General features: G+C 35.1%; 1 protein-coding gene across 1 annotated transcript in view; it reads left to right on the top strand.

Annotated features, from left to right (window-relative positions):
• Nucleotides 1–24,057, top strand: part of SCEL (sciellin) — a 68,619-nt gene extending 44,562 nt beyond the window's left edge. The window contains exons 13-20 of the mRNA XM_053971556.1: nt 9,816–9,875; nt 11,488–11,544; nt 12,556–12,615; nt 14,103–14,192; nt 17,519–17,593; nt 18,880–18,988; nt 21,282–21,384; nt 22,417–24,057. Coding sequence (XP_053827531.1) covers nt 9,816–9,875; nt 11,488–11,544; nt 12,556–12,615; nt 14,103–14,192; nt 17,519–17,593; nt 18,880–18,988; nt 21,282–21,384; nt 22,417–22,433 — 571 coding nt within the window. The 3' untranslated portion in view covers nt 22,434–24,057. The remainder of the gene's footprint in view (nt 1–9,815; nt 9,876–11,487; nt 11,545–12,555; nt 12,616–14,102; nt 14,193–17,518; nt 17,594–18,879; nt 18,989–21,281; nt 21,385–22,416) is intronic.
• Nucleotides 24,058–26,044: the final 1,987 nt, after the last annotated feature.

The raw sequence follows: 26,044 nt of genomic DNA, 5'->3' as shown, positions 1-26,044 counted from the left end.
TGTGTCAGTATATAAACTGTAAGTAGTCTGTAATCTTAGTGGGCAAAATTCAGCCCTCTCTACTGCTGCAATAATTCCTTTACATTTGGCTGGTGCTTCAGATGTCATCCACCTGCTACTGATGGGTTAGCTTCACAAAATGACAGATTTTTGTTACATTTTTGCTAGTCAAAAAATGCATTAATTAGCAGGCAGCAAAAGTTCCCCTTTTTAAAGATGTCACATAAATACTACATTTTTGGCAAAAAATGGTTGTGTCACACAGGGCAAGTAAACAGTTAAATGAAGAGTATATATAGTAATATCAATTTGTACTAGAATACTGTTTTAATTTACATCCTTTAGCTACCTATATTTTTACTTGGAATAGAAAGATTTTCAAATCATGCTTTTTACATCAGACTTAATTAATTAATTGTCTGTCATTCAGGATTCTGATTGGGATGTTAAAGGAATAAGGAATTAATTTCAAGATAAAATAAGTGGCAATTGGCTTTCTAACAAACTGTTCAGTGATACAAGGAAAATCTTTCAGAAGGGATTTACCTGAAAAGGATGTCAGATACTCTCTTCTGGCTAAAACTGTAAAAAAAAAAGCAATTATTGCATTGTTTTTAAGGACGACAGACCTGGCATCCATCTTAAAACACTGTGTGTGTGTGTCTGTGTGTGTGTGTGTATGTGTGTGTGTATAAAATATATATATATACACATCTCACATCTGAAGGCATGGATTTATGGACCTTCACCTATTGGATATGATTAAGAGAATGGGCATCTCATGACTAGCTAGGGGCATCTATAGATACTCTAGGCAGCATAAGTAGGCTAGAACACAGAAGAAGTGATGATTACTGCCTAAAAATTGTGCATATTTCAGAGCATAACAGGTCAAATCAGGTCTCTTGGTATCTCACAAATGCAGCAGGAGATGTGCACTACACTGGATATGTACAGAGACATTTTTCTGATTTCCTCAATGGGCCTGTTATTCATGGCTTACCACATCCTTTTTGTGCTTTTTTCCACAGCAGTGAAGATGCACGATTCTCACTCTGCCTTTTTCCTTTCCATAATTGTATAAACCATTAAATTCAGGTGTTTAAAAACTGGCATTTTTTAAAGAACAATGTTCTCTAGAAAATCATGTTAAACCATTTCAGATATTCTGAGGGTGTTTAACACAGCTTTAGTCAGTCTTTCAATAATGATTACAATTAGGATACAAAAAAAAAAATAAATCTGTGTTTCTATAAAAAGGCTTTTATAATGGGGTTCACATGTATTGAACTACACATCATTACAGAAAGTAATGGTGTTTGGCACAGTGAGGCACATTTTCCAGGGCATACAAAGTTATTACCACCGAAGAATGCAGAATAATCAAAAGGTTATATTTCCATAAGTTCATAAACTGTAGAACTAATTAATTTGTCTTTTATTTTTCATAGATATATCAGAATTAATTAATCTTGGACATACCTGAGGAAAAGCTTTGAGGTGATAGTAACATGGGCTATACAAGAGATTAGAGAGAGCTCTCACTCAACTCTTAAAGCACCTGTAGTGAGATTGTCTGCTAGCAGGGAAAGCTATTAGTCTGTAGGGGCAAAGGGCATATTGCAGAAATCCTTACATAAAGATACCTTTTTGGTCTGCCAGCTACAGAAGTTGTCTTGAAGAAAATATTTCAGCTGTTTATTTGTATGTGGGTGAGAGAGGCAATTTCTAGGGAACAGAAACAGGGGACTAGAATAAAATTTTCTGGCATAATTAAGAGAATCCTATATTCTTGCTCCTGTACAAGTTTCTTCCCTAGTGTACAGGTTAACTCACTATTATTACTCCTCTCAGGTAGTAGAAAATTCAGACAATGCTGTAAATCTGTGTGTACTGTGCTCCTTGTTAAGGATATTCCTATTTTACCCAAGATGTGTTCCCAGTTCTCATTGCAATAGATTGTGAAAGAAGAACACATTAATTACCTGTGCTTAAACTAACTCTTGTAGTAAGGACTCACATTGCTGTGTCTATCAACAACTGGGAACTTTTAAAAGTAGAAAAAAGATAGGTTGCAGGGGTTCTATTAAAAAACAAAATAGTGAATTGTTATTGACTTGGAATTTTCCAAACCAATGGAATTAAAACCATGGATGTCAGGTCTCCTAAACGAACATTTATTGACAAAACCTTTCTTGGTTTTTTTGAGCTGTGTAAAGCTCAGAATTGAAAGAACATGTAGGTGTATCATTGGCTAATTATGTGTTCTCATTAGATTGACATCCCTGGAAGTGTTCAAGGCTAGGCTGGATGGAGCTCTGAGCAACCTGGCCTAGTGAAATGTGTCCCTGCCCATGGCACGGGGGTTGGAACTGGATGGTCTTTTAGGTCCAACCCAAACCATTCTGTGAGTCTGTAAGATATGCAATTCCAAAGAGCCACAAGAAATATTCAAAAGGCTTAGGTTGGACTAAGGTTTAGATGGCCAAAATTTAAAGGCATGGCTCCTACATGAATAATTCCTGTATGACTTTTCCTTTGGGATGTCTTTTATTTGTTTTGACTTTTTAGCTAGACCATCTAGAGACCTCTAAAATGTTCTGGAGGACACCTGTGTCCCTCAAAAGTTGTTGGAAGCAAGGACACTGAAACAGAACTCACATAAGCACTCCCATAATTCACTAGCTTGCTTTTGTTACAATGACAATTGTTTCTTTATGGTAAAATGAAGTCGCTTTACACTTTCCAATCTGTTTTTGATAATACAAATCAATACAGTAATTACTAATTTTTTTTTTTTTTTTTTTTTTTTTTTTTTTTTTTTTTTTTTTTTGCATTTCAGCAGAAGGTCCTTCCAAGTGACAGGCTCCTTCTGTCTCTCAATTCTGATAGATTTGGCATTCACTGTAACAGTGGTTTGCAGCTTTTCTGCATGTTGATACAAATGATTCACTGTTGCACAGCTTCTGTGAAGAGATGCAAGCCCCTTATTCCTAAATGAAAATTTAATACAGTGTTTACAGGGTAATACATATCCTTCCAGAAAAACAGAATAAGTTGTCTTTTTCCAGTGATCTTTCCCACTCTATCTCCTATAAAACGTTCTGATCAATGGCTTCTTCCTCTGTATATAACTCCAAAATCCTCTGGGCTAAGCATTACACTTGTTTTGACACATTATAAATTGGTTTTCACAGTTGACTGCAGTCATCTTCTGTCCCCTAATTCTCAGCTGTTGAAAGGTCTGAGTGAGGGCTTCTGGCACTGATTAGTGAGCATAGCAATGTGAAAGGAAATGCACCCTCCTCCAGGATAAATGCCAATCTTCTCTCAAAAAGTTCCTTTATTCATCCTCAGTTATACTTGACAAAAGCTGATGGACAGGGATTTACAGGGACAGTAAAGCAGCCATAACAGAGGATCAAAATTCAGCTGGGCCCATGATCCTAAACTTTACAGTCAGTAAGATGGCTGACTTGTTTAATATACTCTAGACCAACTCTTTTATTTCAGCATTGGAAGGCCCACTTGGCAATTGGTTGTTTTTGTCTTCTACTATGCTGATATGACTAATTCAAAAATGTCCTTATGGTTTTAGCCAGACTTTCTCATTGCGTTCTTTTCCTATCATGTCAGAAGAAGAAGCTGTTGACCAGAATGTGTTGTAGGTCAACAGGGAGAGATCACTGGGGAAGGGACATCAGATGCAACTTGTTTGGTATCACATTTAAACATATTATATATATTTTATTATATCATATATTAGAAATAGGGAGTCATCTCAGTAGTTTTTATAATTCTGTTCAGGGTTTTAATCAGAAAACAGATGCAGATCTATTTAAAATACTGTGCGTGATTCCTTTAATAAAGTTGCCTCTGGATTGCTCATGATTATGTCGATGACGACAGAGTGACTAAATTCAAAACCTCACTGAGTATCCCTGGATTTGACATCAAGTGCCGCAGTCATTAAAGGCATTCCAACAAGTCTGAAATATGCATGGTCCTTCAGTTTTCTAGTCCATAGAATAATAAAATATTGATGCTACACCAACAGTATGTCAACTGTTGGTGTAGCAGCAAAGATGGATGATAAAATTCTAGGCAATAAGGCAAGAATGCCTTCAAGAATTAGAGAACATTTGGAACTAAATAGAGGCTCAGGATTTTTATAGGTTAGGTAAGTATTCACTAAATAATGTGAGAGTCATGGACTCGTACTCTGCTTCCTGATCCTTGAGGTTCAAGAGCTTAGCTGGGATCTGTTTAAAATTTTGTTTTTCACTCCCACATGTCTATGATCAACTTCAATTCCACCTCAGCATTAAGGACAGTCTATTTGCATTGATGCTTTCTTCATTGCCTTCAGAATTTTCAAATACAAATATTATCATTTGATTTTCATTGCTTTCACTAAAGAATAACATCACTAAAGCTTTTTTGTAAGTGAGATTCATGTTTCCTGATTGAAACTTTATCTGCATGTTTTCAAGATTAAAAAAAAAACCCAAGAAATCAGAAAGAACTGTGAGATGTGCTTGAATGTGTGGATCAGATTAATTTATGTTTTTCTTTTTGATGGTGATCTGACTTTTCACCAGTTACACCAAAATTTCAGAACTACTATCTGAAATAAGTGAGATTCACAAGCACAGATTACAGAGCAGGACTGAAAAGTATTATATTATCTATCTCAAGTGAAGTGAGTTAGAAATCAAATGCAGAGCAAAATGTAGACAATTCGATTTCTCTAACTTTTTGATACAGAGCATAAAAGGAAAAAGAAAATCACACTTTGCAATTACATATTACCTTAATTTTTCTACTTTTAAAGACTGCTTACAGAAAATGTCCATAGATCTTTTATACATTTAATCAAGGAAGGCATGAGATAGCTAACATTAATAGAATCAGGTAAAGTAAACCACACTTGTTCCACAAAGAAGGAACATTTGCTGGTATTGATATAGGATCAGAGGTATTAAGCTTTTGAAATTTAACTGATTTCTGTAGAGTTTGTCACATAAGCCTTACAAAATTTCTCTTTCTGCTTGTGTCTGAGAGGCATAGGGATCCAAGATATGGCAGAACAGGAGTCCTGGATAAACTGAACCATACATTTTGCATGCAGCCTGCCTTGGCAGCTTTTTTAAAACCTACTTTACTTATGCTCTTTGCTAGTCTTTTATTCTGCTGGACTGTCTTCATTAGTTGTCAGATTTCTAATCCCATTTTACACAAGCAGCTAGAGGCAAAATAGCAGAGAGCAGCAGCAAATTTCATGGCTAACAAGTCTGTAGTATAAGGCCCACAGCATCCCAGCTGCACTTGAGTTTTCCTCTTCTTCAGGGCAGGGCTTTCTTTAGATTCACAGTGCTATTTTGTGCATTTTTCTGCAAAGATGTCATTAAAGGCAGAATAGGCTTTTTTTTTTTTTTTTTTCAGGAGGTGGTCACTTACAAACAGAAAAGTAAATGAATCAAGAGGATTGTCTTCCATACTTTAACAATAATGACAAGCATACCTAGGTCTTAATCCCAATCTTAATGTTTCTATTTTATAATAAATTAATTTGTTTTCTTCAGTACTTGAGAGCCTTTTGCACAATATGCAGTACAAATCCTCTGTACTGCCATTCCAAGTATTGTTATGTAGAATACAAAAATGAATATTAGTTATCCTGACTTAGGTGCTCCTAAAGACTTCCAGCCATGTCCTGAGTCTTTATTAAAATATTTCATTCTATTAAAGTTGTGAGCAATCTACATATTCTCCTCCTGACAGGCTTTCTGACCTACCTCATCTTCATCCATTTCAAAAACACTCACCCTAGGCAGAATGTTCACAGGGATTTAGTGGCTGTCTCAGAAAATACTGTACTTGGAGGTGGCATACTTTGGAATGACCTATGAAAAATGTCAACATCTATTACAAGCCACCTACCGTATTTGAAATATATTCCCCCTAGTTTGTCTAAACTGCTTTGTATAGAAGTTTTATGCTGTTTTCCATCATCATCTATGTTTTAAAAAGTTGTTGACAAATGTAAGAAGTATGAATTCAGTTCAGCCACCCTTGGACACAAAAATCGTATATATTTTCAAGCGCAAATTATATTTGCAACTGGAAATCCTTCTCCACAGCACCCTTTCACTGCATTTGATACTCTGATATTCAAGGAGCTTTTTTAATGTATGAATATAGTTTAGTCTTTTTCTACTTTAATACTTGTCTTCTCTTTTAGAAGTATTAAAAAAGATGTAAGTTATATTGCTGATTTTTAACGCAGTAACAACTCTCAAATGAAACCTTACCTGAAATTCTGTTTAGGTTTTGTAATGCAGATCTACTCTAATTTTTAATGTGAGGCTGGATTATGTTCTAATATCAACACTGGTTGATAGTGGTGTGTGCTAATGCTAAAGTAAATGTAGCTTTGCTAACAAAGAGAGATTTAAAAAGTCAGCAAAAGTATGCCCTGAGCACAATCAGATAAATTCTGAGTTATACCCCATGTCCTACAGCTTGTTCTACCTTACATTTTGTCCTTTTTATAAATAACAGCTCTTTAATTTCAGTTGCTAACAACCTGAAATATGCTTGAACCAGTAGCTTATAGTTGTGTATCCTATGACCTCTACTTTGCAATAAGCCAGCCATCTCAAGGCAAAGAATTTGCAGGACATCAGTCCTGGTTACTTGCTGCAGTCATGTCAAGATGTTTCCTGGGCCTGAAAGTTTGAGAAGTGTACAATAAATTAATATCTTCCAAGGTTCTCTTTTACACAACTTTTCTTTCGTAGGAGCCATAATGTGTAGCTGAACAGGTCAGTCTGCTTGTATTTTTGTGCTGCAATCCTCAGCAGCAACTGTTTCTGTTCACTTATTAGGACCTTTCAGCGTTGGTGTTCTATGAATTAGGCTGTAGATGACAAGGAGTGCACATGTAGCCTCACCTAGATAGCAAGTAAAATCTTCCTTGTAAGCCAGTCAGTGCACTGGGATACCCAAAGCACTGACAAGAGCAGAATAATGTGAAAGGAAGTAACAAAATGCAGTCGCCTACAAAGTCATGATGATTTAAAGATTACAGAAGGGAACTAACTCATCTATCCTTCGAGTTGCACCAAAGATTAATGTGGGCTACTACTTGCATTTCTGAAGGAATAAGTCTTAAATTATTGGAAATATCTTTCCTCCATTATTTCCAAACAGGCAGTAAGCCAAGTTTGAACTGTTTTAGATAAATGTCATTCTTTTTTTGAAAACTCTGTGCAAAGTGAACAGAGCAATTTAAGGTAAAGAATTGTGAAGTTATGTGGGAAGAGTGTTAAAATACATGTGAAAACTTAAAAAGAACATGTCTTAGAGCCAGAATCTTTCCTGCTCATCTCAAAGGAATTTCTTGCCCCCCTTTTGACAGAAAGTTACTACCTACAAGAACAGATGCAACTTCCCAGTGTTCTAAAATACATTTCTATAGCATTATTCATGCAATTATGTAGTATTTGATAGAATAATACTGAGATTTTTTAACATTTCTTACAAAGATTAACACGGAAAGTTCTAGTATTTGGGTGTTGTTGTGGAAGCATATTTTATCTGCATTGTATTGGAATGTTTTTATAGGAAGGCTTCTTCAATTAAGGTATCTAATTCTGAAAGAAGAACCCACAGGAATTATTAAAACTATTAAATTGAAAATCATAAAAAAGTGAATAGAATATTTTACATCTACACCACGAATAAAAATTTCAAACATATCTGTATTACTGAGTTAAATCTCATTGGAAGCACACTGGGATTTGGTTCTGCAAATGCTTACATGCTTTTGACAATCAGACACAGGAGGCTGCAGACACAGTGGCCTGCAGGGCACAGCTTTGCTACTGTCACAGCTTTTCCATTGCTCCACGCTGGGAAAGGCAGCAGAAGTCAGCAGAAAGGTTACTGGTAACTGTGCTGAGTAAACTGCACATAATCCTGTGATTGCAATCAGAATGAACAGGAGCCTTAAAATCTGCTTCCTATGTTTTGGGTGAATATACAGTACTGAGGCTGATATATGTGCAGATTACACAGCACATAAAGATCATAATTGAGATTGCTGCAACTTCAAACCTGTAGTAGACTTTAGAGAAGACTTAAAGTGAATATTTAAAATACTTCTAAGACCAGAAAGACATGGAGGATGCAAGAGACAAGAATAACAATGCATATTTACTCAAGCCAGACATATGCACAGCTGAGTTTGTTTTTTTTTTTTTTTTTAATAGAAGTTGTGAAAAAATAAGTTAAGTAACTACTTGAGCTCTTATTTACACTTACTATAATTTTAGTGTTGCTATCTTCACATAGTGAGGAAGCAATTTGCCATCCAGTTCACCAAGGAAAGGATATTTTTGGATAACTGCAAGGCTTCAGTTTCTGAAGGAATACTCTGAAATGTGTTAAGTCTGTCACAATATAAAGAGATTTTCCACAAGTATATAGTTTATTAATGACTGGTATGGAATTCTAGCTAAATAGCAGTCGACTCTCCTTGCACTGAACTGTTTAATTCCTAAACAAATGGAGATCTTGACAATCTTATCAAAGGCAGCCCCAAATCTCACAAATATGAGCAAGAAGAAACCTGAAAAGGCTACCTATATGTTCCATGGAGATGTTGTTTCATGACAGAACAGGTCAGAATGAAAAGTCAGGATAGAAACATATGGAACATTGTTGTCTGCCAGGTTATATAACAGGTCCTATAGAAGGTCATATCATCAAAGGCATCATTCTTTCCCTATTGCTTTCTTTTGAGGAGTAAAATTATAATTTTTTTGTAGTGAGCTAATGTTACTAGATGACAGCCTTTTAGGTAAAGCTGCTGGAAAATTTCCAAGTAGAGGCGTTTGCCTTTTGGAAATGCATTTTCACAGAAATGAAGTATTTTACAGAAATGTTAACACCAGTGCAATACTTTGAAGGAAAATAAAGGTACTCAAAGCAACAGTCCATGTTTTGCCATGATACTACAAAAAGTTTCATTCAAAAAGTATAGAATACATTAATTTACACTTCTATTTTTAATAGTTTTGTTACATTAATATATGTTCAATATTAGTATATTGAAAAAGGGAAAATAATTAACCAATAAGATATAATTCAAGGAAGATTTTTTTCTTTATATCAGATAGTAATGATAAATGACATTCTATCCCTGTGTGGAAGTGCAAGAATCAGTGGATGTAACCAGATCTTGGCACCCCTCAGTTTAAATATGACATTTCTTGTGAGAAGTGAGAGTTTACTTGGGAAGGAGCTGCTCTAGATAGCCTATCAAATAGACAAAAGGACTTTTTTTGGTTTTTTTTTTATTTAGACAGAAAGACTTAATCCATAATTACTTTTTAGGCAAGATATGATTCACACACATATCAGGAGTTCTTGGTTGATTGTACTACTTGGTAAAGATTTTTTTCTTGTATCATAGCATGTTTGAGGTCAGACAATCTTTGAAGTTGTCCACAATGCATGTTCAGCAGGAGTTATCCTTTTTGACAATAGCACTAGGCAAAACTTTTTGTTTCCAAAACATAATTTGGTGTATTTATTCCAGGAAGAGTATGTACTTAATGTGCATATGGTGGGGATATTGCTGTATCTATGAATACCTTTGAATTACTAAAATGATTGTCATCAGTTAAATTCTTTCTTCAATAAAGAATGTGTCAATTATAATATTTCTTAAATAGTATTTAATTGGACTAATTGTCAGCTGGCTATATTACTTGTGATTTGACCTGGGTTTTGTTCTGTCTCTAAAGGAACCAAGACCTCAATAACCTCAGCAAGGCGAATTCAAGTTCTTTCACAAGTGACAAGGAGTAAGTGTTTAAAGTTCCTCAGGCCCTACTTTTCTAAGGCAGTGGGTAGTTTGCAACTATGAGACTATCAAGAAAGGTAATGTTGCTAACCTGTAAAATGTTTATAGTATAGTATATATAAATAGCATTCCTTAATACAGAAAGATGAATATAGAAATACAGATTAATTCACTGGCATGTCCATTGTCAGCCAAACCAGTACTACCTATGACAAACTTCCATACAGCCCTTACATGTTTCCACAATTAAACTGTCACTGAAATATTTTGATATGGTTAGAGAAGGGACAGTAAGCAAAAGATTGTAGAACTCAGGGATGATGTGTTGCCCAACAAGGTGTAACAAAGCATTTCAATCAGCAAGGAAAGTCATCCAAAGAAAGAAATTTTGAATTTTCTTTTTTGAACAGTGTGTCAGTTCAATGAGTTTCAAGCCAAGTTTCTGGAGGTCTGCAAGCAGCCCTTCAGCACAGAGAAAGGAAGGAACTGGTGGGGTACTGTGCTAGTGAGAGCTGTGTAATATTTGTCACATTGAGCACTGATACTCTGCAGATAAATTTCAAGAACCATGTTCTAAACTGTAACAGTGGATAAATGTTGCCAACCTGTGATCATGTATTTTACCGTAGAAAATCTTACACATATGCATACATACAGCACATTTAGCACTAAACTCTAGGTTGGGTATCTTTTTTTTTTTAATGTTAATTCACAGAGAATTTATTAGGATAGAGTCCAAGGCTTTGAGACACTACTGAATTTTAGCAGTATCCAAAGTTTTAAGCCTATAATGAATTGAAGAGACCAAATTAGGAGTTCACAGAGCTAACTTGGCTTTCTGTTTTGCTCTTTACTTCTACCCAAAGAGAACTATGGGGTTTTTCTTACGGTATTTTCATAAGTCATTCCATTCTTGAATTCATTGAACCATTTTAAAATAGTAAAGAAAATAGAAGAAAACCTAGCCTCTAGTTCAACTGTATTTAGAAATCAAAGAAAAAGTTTCCTTATGTGCAAAATACGTGAGTGTTCAGATACTAACATTTTCAATATAAATACAGACATGATCAGTGCTTTAATTGTTAATCATGATGACACACAGAGGTAATTTCTTGTCATTCCAGAAGTGAAATTTTGGACATTTGGCCATATATTTAGGTGTTGTCTTCAGAAGCTGAAGTTTCTTAGTTTAAATAAAAATTAATTTTTGCAAATAAATGATGCAAACATGGATTAAGCTACTTGGAATCTGTAAATGAATTCTAAATTCTTTGAAAGTTCATGTTTCTTCTTCACTGTCTTGATGGGCAAAGAACAGTCTTAAACTATGGAATTAATACAATTTAAAGAAGTGTTTTTATTTTCTTGGATGTACTAGATAATAATTTTTATAAATAAATAAATAGTACAGAACTTTCCCTTGCTAGGGGAAAATTACAAACATATTTTCTTCAAGAACATTAGTTTTTGCAAATTTTGAACATAAAATAAACTAAAAGTTTACTTTTTTTCTCTTAAATGTGTGCATATATATGTTTCTTCCTTTTATGACACTTTATCCCTTCCTAGATAGAGGGACTATCTTAACAGTTCTATTTTGGTTTTTTTTTCAGAGGAAAAGACCTTTCAGATTTGACTGAAAAAAATACTGCTGATCAGAAAAATAAGAGGTAAGCCTGTCATAATCTGCCTCTTATATACTTACAAAATATTTATGGTGGATTTGATATTGGTATTAATAGATTCTGTTCAGTAAAATTAATTAGATTTTTATTTGTTTTCAAATGAGTACAACAGTGACCTTTCTTCAAACTTAATTTGTCAATGGGTAATATTTTTTATTACAGAGCATTTAATATACAATATAAATGTAAAATTATATTTTATATACCTGACATATGTTAACACATTAAATTTATTATATTAAATCAGCTTTTTCACAGGCAATGATTGATGAGTTGCTGGCATAAATGTGACCACACAGACCTAGAGATTGTACACAACTCTAGATAACAGCAGTTGTAAGAGAGATTTGGACTGGATAATGACAACAAAGCAAGGGACACACTTTGATAGCCATTTCCATAGCTCATGGTACTGATGCCTAAACTGAAAGAAAGTCAGTTCCCAAGTTAAAATGACAGAGTCACAGTCAGTTTGGAAGATGTAGGCAGGACCTTCACTGGTAGTGTGGCACCATGATGTGACACAGTGGCCATGAGCTGAAACACAAGATATTCTGACTGGCTGTATGGACAGCTGTCCAGCACTGGAGCAGCTTGCCTGGAGAGGTTGTGCCATCTCTTTCCTTGGAGGTTTTCAAGACCCAACTAGACAAATACTTGAGCAGCCTGGTCTGGCCTCAGTGCTGCCTCTGCCTTCAGCAGAAGGTTGGACCAGAGAAGTCCTGAAGTCCCTGAATTCCAGCCTGAATTATCCTACAACACTATAATGGACTTGACATTTCTGAGCCATTTGTAATTCCTTTGCAGTGTCACACTGGAAAGAAACTGAAAAATATTGAAGGCTGAACAGATAACTTACTTGTTGTAGTCAGGAGTCTTACCTGGGAAAATCATACAGTTTTTTTTTCCTTCTTCAACATAAATAATTTAGTCCATTTAATATGTTTAGATTAAAGAAAATAATTCTATTAATTCTAAGGTCTTTCTCACTTTCAGAGATGAGGACCTTGGGGATCACACTGAAGTAAAGTCTGCTGATGACCAAAGTAAAAAGCGGTGAGAATCAATGCATAATTCCCTCTGAAGTTTAATTATCAAATATCAAGACTTGTAGCTGTTTAGTCAAACCAGAAAATATTAATTCCTATTACAAGCAAACAGAATTTGCCCTGTGTAAGATATCTGTACTATTTCTAAAATGTGCCTGATTAACCAAATATAACAATAAAGTTGCATGTATTTTGATAAGCAATGACTCAAACCTATAATCTCTTGTGGAGAATGAAAATGACTAGTGACAAGATTCTCCTAAGTATTTTTGTGCTTATCTAAGTGTTTTGTGAATTCAGCTGCTGGCATCTCAAACAAATATAAGAAAATGCATTGCTAGTATAAAAGCTTTACTGCTACTAGATTTAATTATTTACAAAATTTAATTATTTACAAAAGCTAGGATCCATTTTGGACAATTAAAGTGAGGTTAGTAGTATGGTTCTGATGGTGTCTTTTTTGAGTCTTCCATTTAGTTGTATATTCACATGGAGAATGTAGTTATTTGTATAGATAGGCAGTTTTGCTATTTTTAGTAGAAAATATTTTTTTCCCAGCAGTTCCACTCGACAGTCAGACCAGGGAAGCATATACTGAGCATCTCCAGTGAATGAGTTTCTCTTTCAGTTCTGGCAGGGGCCTCCCCCATCAGGAGTTGGGCACAAAGGAGGTGCTGCTTCCTGCAGCTCTGCTCTGCATATAAAGCAGCAAAAGCACTGAGTGAGGGTCGTTCAGCAGAGCCTCTGTCCTTGGCAAGCTCACTGAAATAATCAACCTGCAGCCCACACATGCAGAGTTAAGGCAGATAATGATCATGTTGTTCCAGAATATAACCTCTGTTAGAACCAAACAAGAGCAGCCTTTGTCTGAGCTGCTTTGTAAAATCATCAGAAACATTATTAGCACTTATTAATGATATCCTATAATTTGTATGACAAGGTCTATTTTTTATGTTTGTTTGCCTGTGGCAGGGAAAACTGCAGGAGGAGGTTTCTCTTGCTTGAATCGTAGTCCTGCTTTTTGAAACGAGTCTACGTGTCTGTTTAGTTGGTCGTTTCTAATAAAAACATAACTGTAGTATATCCAAAAAAAGAAAATTTGGAACTAAAATATAGTAGGCCTAAGAATACAACATTATGGAATACTGACAAGAAAATGTGGAATGCTATCAACAACTGAGACATTATTGCCCAGCTGAAAACCTCAGTGGGCACTTTGAGAAAACTAGAGTTCAATTAAAGTTAGATGAAATTTCCAATATGAATATATATGAATATATCAGGATAAAGGAGGACTAAAAATTATAGGTCAGTGACTGCATTATTTTTCACCAGCAATGATTTAACCAAAATAAGCGAAATTGCTTTTACGTACTTTTTCTAGTCCAAGCTTCTGCATTCATGACTGTAAGTGTAAATTAAAACCGTGTAACTGAAAAAAAGATTTCTAAAAATTGCTTATTTTCTTGTTGTGTGCTTTCTTTTTTATTTTAGGATAATTGAGAAAGCATATGAAAATCCTCCAAGGGCTCCAAATAATCTCCCAGAAATAAACTACTCTAGTGACAGTGAAAGAAAGACCAGGTACTGTAATATCTAAACACCATAAAAAATCCATAAAATTCTTTTTTATGCAATAAATTTCAGGAATGCTTAGAAAGCTCTCATTGGTCTCTGGTATCATGGCAGCCCCTTTCCAAATCTGCTTCCAGGATCCCAGTCACAGAAGATCACAAATCCCAACTCTAGTGCACACAGTGAGGAGGACAAGACACACCCTGTGTAGCTCTAGAGATATAGCTGAAACATAAAATTTAGGAGGGCAGCTAAGCCAGAATTCTTATCTAATCAATAAAGGAAAGACATTTCCTGAATGCTTTTATTTCTTATGAACTTGTTTCTTTACGAGACTGTAAGGAAAACACTACACACTTCAAAAGTGCCTTTTTAACTTCCTAAACCCATATGGGATAAATCTGAACTAACGTATCATCAACCCAACCACTGACACTGTGGCATGGGATTCTGACTTTTTGACCAAGACATTCTATTTAAAAACCATTTCTCTTGCAATACTCATGCTCTAGCTGGATTCTGCCTCTACAAACCCACATATTGCAAATCTGAGTGAAAAATATCATGTCGGGATATTTAATAGAGCTAGCTGTACACCAGGTCTATTTGTATCAGGAAATAGTTTAAATAAAAGGAAATATTATCTTGTTCTTCATGGTCAAAATTATTTTCACAAAATATGACAAAAAAAAGTAGTTCTTGAATGAAAGACCTTTATGAATTAAGAAAACCTCTCTTCAGTATCAATCCACCCATCTATACTGATTAAATATTTATGTAGGAAGGACTGTTTAAAGTCATAACCTATACGTTGTATTGCTGTACAAATGCAAACTGCCTGAATCACGGTTATTGACTCAGCAGGGAGAGAAGAAGTCTATTGAGCCTTACTGACAGGGAAAGTAAAGGTCACAGTCTTTCCCATAATTCACTTTATGGGAATTATGGTCAATGTTGCCATCCTTAACCTTATGCACACCTGATCCTCACTGTGGATATGAATGGGCACAGGATCTTTAATCCCTCATATTCTTATGTCTGTGGTTGGAGCACAGTTGAAATCTGTGTATTCTGAAAATTCTGCATGACCTTGAAGGACAAACCCATAAATTGGCTGAGAATAAAAGCAAAGCCAAACAGTCTACAATTTAAGATTAAAAATGAATATTCAACAGAAAAATTAATTAGCTTTTTTCAGAATTTTGTGCACAAACAGGCTCTGAGTTGTAATATTCTGCTTATCTTTGAAAGTTAAAATAGAGAACAGTAATAGAAGAACGACAGGGCAAAGAATGTGCCACAATGTTACCTTACATTTGATAGACTTTATACTCTCTACCTGAAGCTCTAATTCCATTTTAATTCATGAAAACCTATTAAATGAATGGTCTTTGTAGGCTATTCTTTCAGGTTTTATGCAATAGGTTCAGAGTATTGAGTATTTTCGTTGAGTTGTTTGCTATATTAACAAGTCACATCATAGCAAGTAAAGGAGTGACTGATACGAACTGAAAGAAGGGACGTGATCAGGTGCACAATTCTCAGGCTACACTGGGACTCAGTTTTCACTTGGTGTCTCGTCAAGCTGTCAGACTATACATTTATTTAAATGTTCTGAGTTTCCTTACACTTTCAGTTGACAAGGTTAGGTACTGATGCTGTGGAAATATTTTTGCTGTAGCTTCAGAGTTTTTTGTTTTATACACTCCAGTTGTAGTTTTCTACCTAAGCTGTCGTTATATATATTTGTGTATTTCAACCATAATACAGTTAGTAAAATCCAAGGGATGCTGTTCTCTGCACTAAGACACTTGAGGAAAGTATTTTTCTCTATACAACTTCCTGTAAGATAATGCTAGTTTCAGGCATACAGCATGTAAATACCTATATTATGTTGAGTGTCCAATGCACAGTACTCACTTTGCCCGAGATTCCACAGTTAAATACAAGTTAAATGGAAGTTTTGGGAAAAAAATAAGCTTAACAACAAAAATAACAAGCACAGGCTCATACTTTACAGGAACAAAGAAATTATGTTCCTTTGCCACTTTTCACTGTAGCAAGAAACTTTAGGTAACTGCACTAGCAATATACTCCACCCTGTGACATATCTTATGCACATTCTTGGTCAAGAGAATTTGTCAGCCAGAGAAACTCTTTCAAAAGGTGATTACTTAGCTTTAGTTTGCATTCCTACTTTGTAAGCTTACTTTCATCTCACCTGAAATGTAAATGGAGCACTGGGTGTTCATTTGAGGAGATATTTCCTCTGTGGTGAGCAAACCATTCTGATTAAACAACAAGCCCATTGCTATGTTCTATGAAATATAAATAAAACATTTATCATTTCAGCTTATCAGTAACTTCAATTTAAATACATTTCTGGTATTGCACAGAAATCAAATAAGATATATGTACTTTACAAAATACAGGTATGTAGAAAAGAGTATCTGAGCTTCATAACACTCTACGTGCACATGTTATCAATCTGTTGTATTTCCCGGAAAAAAAACAACATTTGGTAAATACACGATTATAAACAATTGCTCCTAACGTTGTAGAACATTATTCAAGAGTGAGATGAAACATTTTATAATTACTATATACCTTAAGAATTTCTGGAGAATAGGATAAATAAATCAATTCAGAAATCTTCAAAACACATATGGCAGATTACTTCTTCAACTGTCACATACATGTTCATCCCTTCCATGTAAACAAAACTGACATTTAATAACTTGGAAATGGGACTCTTAAAAATGGAAGATTTAACTTCCCTGATAATTAAATTCAGTATATTCCTTTTTACTCTTATAAAAGGAACAACACAGTTACTGTAGTGTACCCAAATCATACACTGAAAAGCCTGTATTATAAAGACTCTAATTCTAGGGACATATTGTAATTTTGTTTGGCTGTTTGACAGCTTTTTGAGGACAAGTGAAAGAAGAGGAAAATGAAAAAATGTTGTCTGTTACCATTTTCTGATATGTATCATTTAGGCTGAGATATCAGCATAGGAAACCCAATACTGTTATGTAAATTTTGCTCAGTGGGCTTGTGGATTTAATTTTGAAGTGCTGAAGAATCATTCAAAAATAGAACACAGTCTAAGGACACTATATTACAAATATTACTGTATTACTAATTTACACTTATTTGATATATTATTCTTGATGGTTGTGAAAAAAAACAGAAAAAGAACTCATCACCAAGTATGATTTTTTTAACAAGCACATTGTCTTAGTTTATTTTGCATATTATCATTGATGCAGTGAAGTCTTTAAAAAAATGTAGTACTGTTTAGTGATAGCTATGTATTCTCTGCTTCACAGCAAATCATCACTTGGTGCCTATGAAGAAAATATAACTGGAAATACTATCAAAACTGTTTATTCTACTTCTGATCGGTAAGTACACATTAATAACATTGTAGAGTACCAAAGGACACAGACATTTACATAAGCATTCAAGTCTTTGGACAAAAGAGAGCCCTGGAAGTCAGCATCATGAGACAGCTTTTCATACAAAGGTCTCTTTCAGTGAGATCTTGCCATCAAATCATGACCAGTTCAGCAGCCTAATATTATGTTAGGCTTGTCACAGCTGACATTTTAAAATATCTATAGAAACAAGAGCCAATGCATTAAGTGACAGAGTTGGCTTTGTGATTCTGTAGGTTTCTATCTCAGGCAGCCGCTTACTCTGCAAAATTTCCATCCTTTGTGAGAATAGCAATGACCAAATTTATGTACAAGCATGGAGGAATAGGTTCACATGACAGTGCTGTTGAAAACTATCTTTTCACACCAGTAAGACATTCCCAAATATAAGCAGGATATTTGCTCAATCTGTAATAACTTACCTCATGGGGAAAAAGAAGTTAAAAGTGCCCACTATTTTCAATTCAATTTGGACAGCCCTACTACCTGGAAATACCTAATCAGAAAAACTTGTATCCTTTCCAACATAAGGATAAGGAACTCTGGGGATGATTAAATATTAGTACAGCAGTTTGTCACTGATAGGCAAGGAGCAAGAGACATTGATTTTGTAATGCTAAAACAACACCAATAGTTGTATCTAGACAAAGTACAGGGTGATGTCACATAGGAGTGCAGCAAGAGCTGAGAAAATTTTAAAAAATATTATCATCATATTGTTTTAAAATTTTAAAAAATATGATTGTAGGCTGTTCTATACAAGAATCCGCTATAACTGCCATCAAGGTATGAGTTCTGTCTGCAGTGCAGAAAGTCAAAAAGGTTTTCAGGCACCTCTGCATCACAGTGAATTCTGTGAACCAGACTGATCAAATTATGGCAGTTTGAATTCAACTACCAGTTTACTTTTGAGATTAAAACATTAAAATCATTCCCCTCCACCTTATCCCTAATTAGTATACATGCTCCCAGACATTCAGCAGCTTAATTCTGTTGATCAGAGAAGACCATTCTTTCTACCAAGGTATTTTTGCTACTTGACAATTAAGCTCAGCAATTTGCCCATCACAGAGGCACGTGCATGACACCTGTCAACTGGAATGGAGAGAATACACAAATGAAATTTTTCCATTATGGCCATTGTACAGTATACAAATATCTTTCCCATGCAGTGTGCTAACCTTATCAATTTTCTGCTTGAGATTTCAATGGCAGCTCTTTTTCTGACAGCTGATGTTATATTATATACACAGGAGTATAATTGGAAAAGATATCTGTACATACTGCAGGAAGCCCTTGGGCATAGATGCCAAAATGATCTTAGATGCCTTGCAAATTTACTGTCATTCGACTTGCTTCAAGGTAAGAAAATTTCACCTTCTATCAAGAAACAAAATTTGATTGTAATACCTGCATTATACACATATAATAAGAGATTATTTAGGCCTTAGGCCTTCTCCACCTGTGAGAATAAGAAGTCTTGAGACTGGAGGAGAAGATGAATGTAGGAAATACTAATCTCTCTGTTTCCCTCTCTTCCCTACACAATCCCTTCCTTTTTCTTCCTATCTCCCACTTTCCTTCTCCCTCTACTCTCCTCCTTGCTTCTCCTCCTTTGCAACCATTAGCAGGATGAAGGATGCAGCTGAATGTATTCTTAGTGTCCTATAAGCCTTCACTTCATGTCTGATACAGTGAATTATATACTATTACACTTTCTTCATGTTGTAAAATTTTATTCAGTTTTTTATGAAGTTTTTTAGATCTTCTTAAACATCTAAAACAGTCTTAATTATTAAAAAGTAGGTAATTTTTTTCTACTTCCATTAAGAATGAAAGCACAGAAGAAATTTCTCTTTTGTTTGTAATTTCAAACCCTAGGGCTCAGCCTAAAATTCATTCTTAAACTTTTCTCAGGGTATGCCTGGCAATGCTCAGTCCCATAGTCTGTTTTCTTTCTGCCTCATTTGTCTTATTTCTGCTTGCATCTACACACAGAGTTTGTTGTTCTAACAAACAATACTCAGCAAAATCACTGCATTAGCATAGCTCATACTTCTGCCCAGTCCTTCACAGCATTTACTTCTGCTTCTGACAGCAGCTCTTGTCCCTATTTACTACATGAAAAGTAACACAAATCAGAATACAGCAGTAAGGTTGCACTTCACATGTATGAAACTGCATGTGCTTTTTGTTTACTGTGGACTTTCTGAACTCTCTGAGCACTGGAAAAGCATTTTCTTCCATGGGAACTACTATGTAATACATCCTCAATACTATTATTGCAAGTAAATATAAGTTCTGGTCTGCTTCCATTCCTTTTAGACAGATCAAGAATAATGGGCTTTTCATTAGGATTATTAACATGTTGGTAGTGGCTGAATAATCTGTTAAATGTTTATTTTTTAAACTATATTTTTTTGTTATCTACTATCAAGTGGGAACCTGTCTGGCCAGGAATATTAGGAATATTCAGCTTAATTTTTGTATAACTGCAAACTTATGAAAGCATTGGCAAAAAAAAAAAAAAAAAAAAAATAAAATTGATGTAGGTCTGTGGTTCATGCTTGCAGTTATGTATTTAGCTAAGTAGTGCAATTTCTTATAACTAATATTCCTTTAGCTCCTTACAAATACCCTGTATCCATTAGAGATTTGCACATAGCAGACAGCAGTACACCATCTTAATTTCCTTGTAAAGGTATCTACCAGAAGTACATTAATTAAATAATCCAAATTTTAGATTTTTTTTCTCTGTGTAAAAATTCTAGCTAATATTGGTGATCAGAGCTTTGAAGACATAGCCACCCTTTTGCTAATTTAAACAAAGAAATATAAAATCAGTGAAGACAGCAGATTTTTTTAATAACACCTTAATACTAATGCTGATTTTCACTTATCAGTGGATAAAATATCCAAAGAAACCAGAATTTACTATTATTTTATCAGATTTAAATAAGTAATAAAATTATCTGGGTATCAAGATCCTACTTTCTGCATTACCATGCTTCTTGATCCACTGTAGACTTTCCTTGTGATCTTGGTAAGTCAGCCTCTGTGTGTATCTGTGCATTTTCATACGTGAAACATAGGCAATGCTTCTCTATCTCAAAAAACTAGCTTTTTTGAGACATTTGTGAAAGCAGTGTCCAGATACTGCAAAAATGGGAAACATAGCTAAAATAAAGTGTCATAAGATATTTTGAAATAAGCAGTTCTAGATTCTTTAAGATCTGCTCTGAGTTAGATGAGTATGTGTGATCATTCTCCCTTTATTCAGTGAAGGAAGGAAAAGGATCTCAAAATGGTGATTCATCTTCTTGTAGGATAAGCCCCTAAGCTAAAACAGAGAAAGTAAAAGTACCCTTTGGAAATGTCTGGGGAAAGGACAGGGTTGTTGAGTATTATGAGTACCTAGGCAACCAGTCGAGACACTGGTATCTGATTTTTAGGTATCTAAAAGTGGCATAGTCAGATATCTAACTTCTTGTTCTCTAAAACTACTCTTTCAGAGTTCATTTTTTTATATTGCAGTACTAATAACTCCTATTCTGGTCTGGGGTTGCTTGTTTCCTAAAGGAAACAATGCTGGGTAAGAGTATTAGAGAAATGTTTCATTTTAATTTTTCTTCATTCTTTGCCTTGTGTGTTGAAGTGTGAAGTATGTAGGAGACCTCTGGAAGATCTAAAAGCAGGAGACAGCATTTGGATTTACAAACAAACTGTGCACTGTGAGCCTTGTTATTCCAAAGTTAAAGGTAAGGCACAAGACGTATAATACTGAAGATGGGAAAAACCATTTTGTGAACTTCATTCAAAAGACTTCAATATGTGACAACACTGCTGTTGCTTTTGATAATGTCTGTGTACTTAAACCTTTTCAAAGCATCTACTTCAGTACATCTGGGTGCTTAGGATGATATCCAACCCCAGGTTCTAGACACAATTATCCTCTATCTATGAGGGAGATCTTGGTCACACTGCAAGTTCATCTCTTCAGGTCTCTCTGTAGAGTTGTACCTGTGCAGTCAATAGAGACACCTAGAGGGGGGCAATGGCACCTTGCCCTGGAAGTGAGAATAAATTGTAAGGCCATCTGAGAATCAGATTGTCCTACTGAAACAAATAAGCCAGGATGCAGAGGTATTTTCACCTAGTGGAGTAATTGTGACCAGTAGAGAGAAGATACAAAATCTATGAAATCATAATGAAGATGTGATTATGATTCTTACCTTTGTGAGGAGCAAAGTGAGTAAAAAAATGTGTAAGGCACGGACAAATGAACATTTTGTTTTATTAATTTTTCTAGAAGTTGCTAGATTTTAAGTCTTCTCTCTTCATGGCAATTACTATTTCACAATACTATAAATTAGTACCTCTGTACCAAATTAAGACAAACAGAGATGTAGATTAAATACTCTGATAAGCTGCTTTTCAACTGTGTAATTCTGAGATAAGATCATGTTAACTAAAATTATATTAAAATTTGTTTTCTTAAAATACTTCTGTTATTAACTCATTGCAAAATCTGATGGGAATGTGGAATTTTGCAAATAATCAGATTAGAAAATTAATAAAGCATAGTAACAGTTATGAAACTGTAGAAGGACATACCAAGGATCTCTATATTAAGCACAATAAATTGGCATGTCCTATTTCATCAAGTTACAAGACAGACAGACTTCAACAGACATTCTAAAAAAAAAAAAAGAAATCTTAAGTTTCCTTGTAAGGCACTTAGAGCATAATGCTTTGCTTGGCATCTCTGACCTATCTTTTCTCTTTTGCAGAAAAATGGATCTACTAATTTTGACATACAGAACATATGATGAAGAAAATACTATTGTTTAGTTAACTGTATTGGCCTGTTAATTCAAAACACTGGGAAATTATTCATTTTTACTGCTGGGAATTCTCTGAATGAAGTCCTACTGCATGGTTCTTAAAAGAATTATTTTAATGAGAATTTAGCTGCATTTTCATACACACATTGCAGGAATCAAAACAAGATATTGGTCAATGTATTTATCAGATCTGTGAAACCACTAAATTTTATGTAAAATCAATGATAATTTATTGAAATTTTCTGAATGCCAGGACATTCCTACATATTTGTTTTGAAGGGGCTGTATTCTCTTTTCCTCTAATATAAAGACCTGTTTGCTTAATACAGCATGAATGGTAATCTCCTCATCAAGATTAGCCATTGAGAAGTCAGTTACTCAGTTTAAACTACTGTTTTTCATGTAGAGGGAAGTGGGTTCATATTGCACCTTCAGTTCAAGGGGAGACATCAAACTCCAGAAAAAGGTTCTTCCCAAATAACTTAAATTATAAGTTTGAGACAGAACAAATGATTTTTGGAAAATGCATCTCTACTACTGCAAAAGGAATCTGGACAAAAATTGCTAGAGGGTTTTAAGAACTACCCCACTCCATTTAGTAGTTTAAGAACTACCCCACTTGCAATTCTGGTAACTATTTAATTACCATTTTTTAAGAAGTGCATACTTAATAGTTGCCATGAAATAATGAAATACCTACGTTGCATGACAGTATGTTGTTGTATTTATCTTTCCTAGTTTTATTAAACTGACTATTGAAACACTTTGGATGGATTAATCTTGCCTAAATTTATACATCTACAGTGTAGATTTCTGTTTCTGAGTTACTTGATCTATTCTACTTTATATAGAGAAGCAGATATTTGTAGAAAGCAATTCAGTTGGTCAGATTGCAAACATCTATTTTACTGTGACATTAACCAATGTACATATTTACTTCCATGGTTTGCAAAGAAACCTGGAATGAACAGCTCTAGATTTCTAGACATCTACACCGTGTCAGTTGCACTCCTTCCTTTGAGACTACAGTGAAACCTTTTTTTTTTCCTTTTGGAGAGAATATAAGTATTGAAACTGAAAGAAGAATTAATGCTTTGTTATAATATGTTGCCTAAAATAATCAATAGTTCAGTAGCTTACTGGACAGAAAAAGGTATTGACTACTGTCATGAGATGCTTTAGATTATGGTTTATTCAGAACTGATTTTTCTACCTTACATCTCAGTTTAAATGGACTTCCTGGACATGACAAAGACAAAGTTAGTGTTTGAAGGCTGCTGGACCTAGGCGAGAGCTTAAAAGCATGCTAAGTATTAAAGCCATAGGTTAATAATAGACTGGTGAGTGGCTGTCCCAGTCAAACTCTCTCTCCTTGACTGCACATTTCGTAGGGGAGGCAGGATGTATGGATGTCTGTGTAATTTAAACCACTCGGCCTGCAGCTGAGTAAGGATGTTGTCTGGCGTAAAGGATGTTCAGACTGATTATGCAATGGAGACATGAGACAGCAGATACTTTGTTTTGTTAATGTTATTAATATCTTATGAATTAATGTCAGTAACTCTAATAAATCTTTAGTTATTGATATTTTTTTCTGGTGTGTGTCTCTTGCTGATGACATGTCCTAGTTAAACTATAATTGTTAAAACTCTGTGCTTTACCAGTAAACAATGATTTGCACAATGGAGTTAAAAAAGTACTGGCAAAATTTTAATGTCACAAATTTGGTCCTGTTGAGAGACCAACACTTACTGCTAAAGCCCAGTTACAATGGAAGATATTAGACATTCATTTGAGTCAGCACATTAGAATCTAGGACTTCCTAGTGTTTGAGGGGGATGAGAGATTTCAGTTCACTCCCCCAGAGACCATGCTTACTGACAGAGAAGTAGCAATAAGAAACAATAAATAATAATTCTGTGCTCATTAAGTCATCCTCACTGAACAGTCCTGGTAATTTTGCCATGTGGTTTTTTTTGTTATTTTTTATTGTATGTTATAAGTTGGCTAAGAAGAAACACCACGTTTGTGATTTACCATATCTGGCAGAGCAGTACTCATTAAGAGAAATCATATTAACATCTCAATACCAATGTATCAAAACTTAAATGTTTTTTGTCCCTTTTGCATATCATTAGCCTGTGGTGTTTCATTTCCCTTTGACTAATCCTTCCATGAAACAATCCAAATGAAGAGTTTGCTGGCAGCTGTTTTAATGAACGTGTTATCTTCAATAATGCATTAAATTAGACTGAAAAGCTTTATTGAGAGATGATGTACTAAATTATGTGGGGGGTTGTGATTCATCAGGCCCATTTTTTCTGTGTGTAATGGATACTTTATTTTACAATGCTGGTGCATTGCTCTATGGGGAGGGGAATCAAGCAATCAGAGGAAAGGAGTGAAATAATGCATAAAATGCATATTGATGCATTTAAATATGTAGATTGCTTCAAAACTACTGATACTTACAAGAACAAGGAATGTCATAAGAACATCTTTGCTGTGTTAATATATTCTGCTGTATCCTGTGTAGGTTCCCACAGAAAACTCAGGCATAGCATCCCTTCCTATCAGTGCTTGACACAGAGTGATAAACATCTGCAACACCGTCCCCTCATCCTCTTCCTCTTGAAATAAAGATCAGTGTCAGTCTGGCAAGACATACTCTCTGTTACTTCACAGAGTCTCCTTAACTAGGCTTGTAAAGAACATCAAATGGATCTCGCATTTATTCTGTAGGTCACCTCTATTCCTTGCTTCCTCATATAGGGATGTGTATAGTGTTGGGATAGCTCCAGGTGTTCAGTTTATTTACTCGCAATGATGAGGTCAGAACTCTGCTACTCTGCTTGCCTTCCTTGATACTTGATGTTTTAATATAATCTCATTGCTTAGAATGAAAAGTACCCACTTTCTTGGTTGGTTTTGCTCTCTGATCATACGTGAACATTGCTCATTGTAGCTACTCTATTACATCAGGAGGTGATTTCAGCTTTCAGACTAGTTGATGCCAGAGTACAAGGGAGAAATGCCTCTTTTTCTTCCTTCTGCTGCACAACACCTCTTTTTTCTTCACAGCAGCAGAGACATCCATCATTCCATAAAGACAAAGGATAAAGAGAGTAAATACATAGGTAGGTTTGATGTGCCGATGTCTGAAATTGTTGACAAAAATAGCTCTGTTTAGCTGCTTAACTGATGCAGAAAAACTGAGTTCTTAAACTGATAAGGTCCTTCTTTGACTTCAAAGGCCTCCTCTTCTGTTTTGTGCTTTGCCTGGTCTGAGCAACTCAACTCTAATATCATCAGCAAAACTAGGACTTACAAACATTCCTTGCATTTCAGAGAGAAGAATCTGCACATATTCTCAAATATGTTTGGCACAATCTGCTAAAATGAGACCTTCTTGAACACCTCAATAACTACCACCTTTTAAAACCATGGAGATGATGTTCTCTGAACAGAGGAACAGGGCCCAGAAAATGGGAGTGCCAGGTTCAATGTCTCCCCCAACATACCTAAGCAGGTTGTGTAACAGATGCGGGTGTGTGGAATAAACAAGATGTTCCTG

This window comes from Vidua macroura, chromosome 2 (genome assembly GCF_024509145.1).
Source record: "Vidua macroura isolate BioBank_ID:100142 chromosome 2, ASM2450914v1, whole genome shotgun sequence".
Lineage (NCBI taxonomy): Eukaryota > Metazoa > Chordata > Aves > Passeriformes > Viduidae > Vidua > Vidua macroura.
This window is presented reverse-complemented; position numbering and strand designations above follow the sequence as displayed.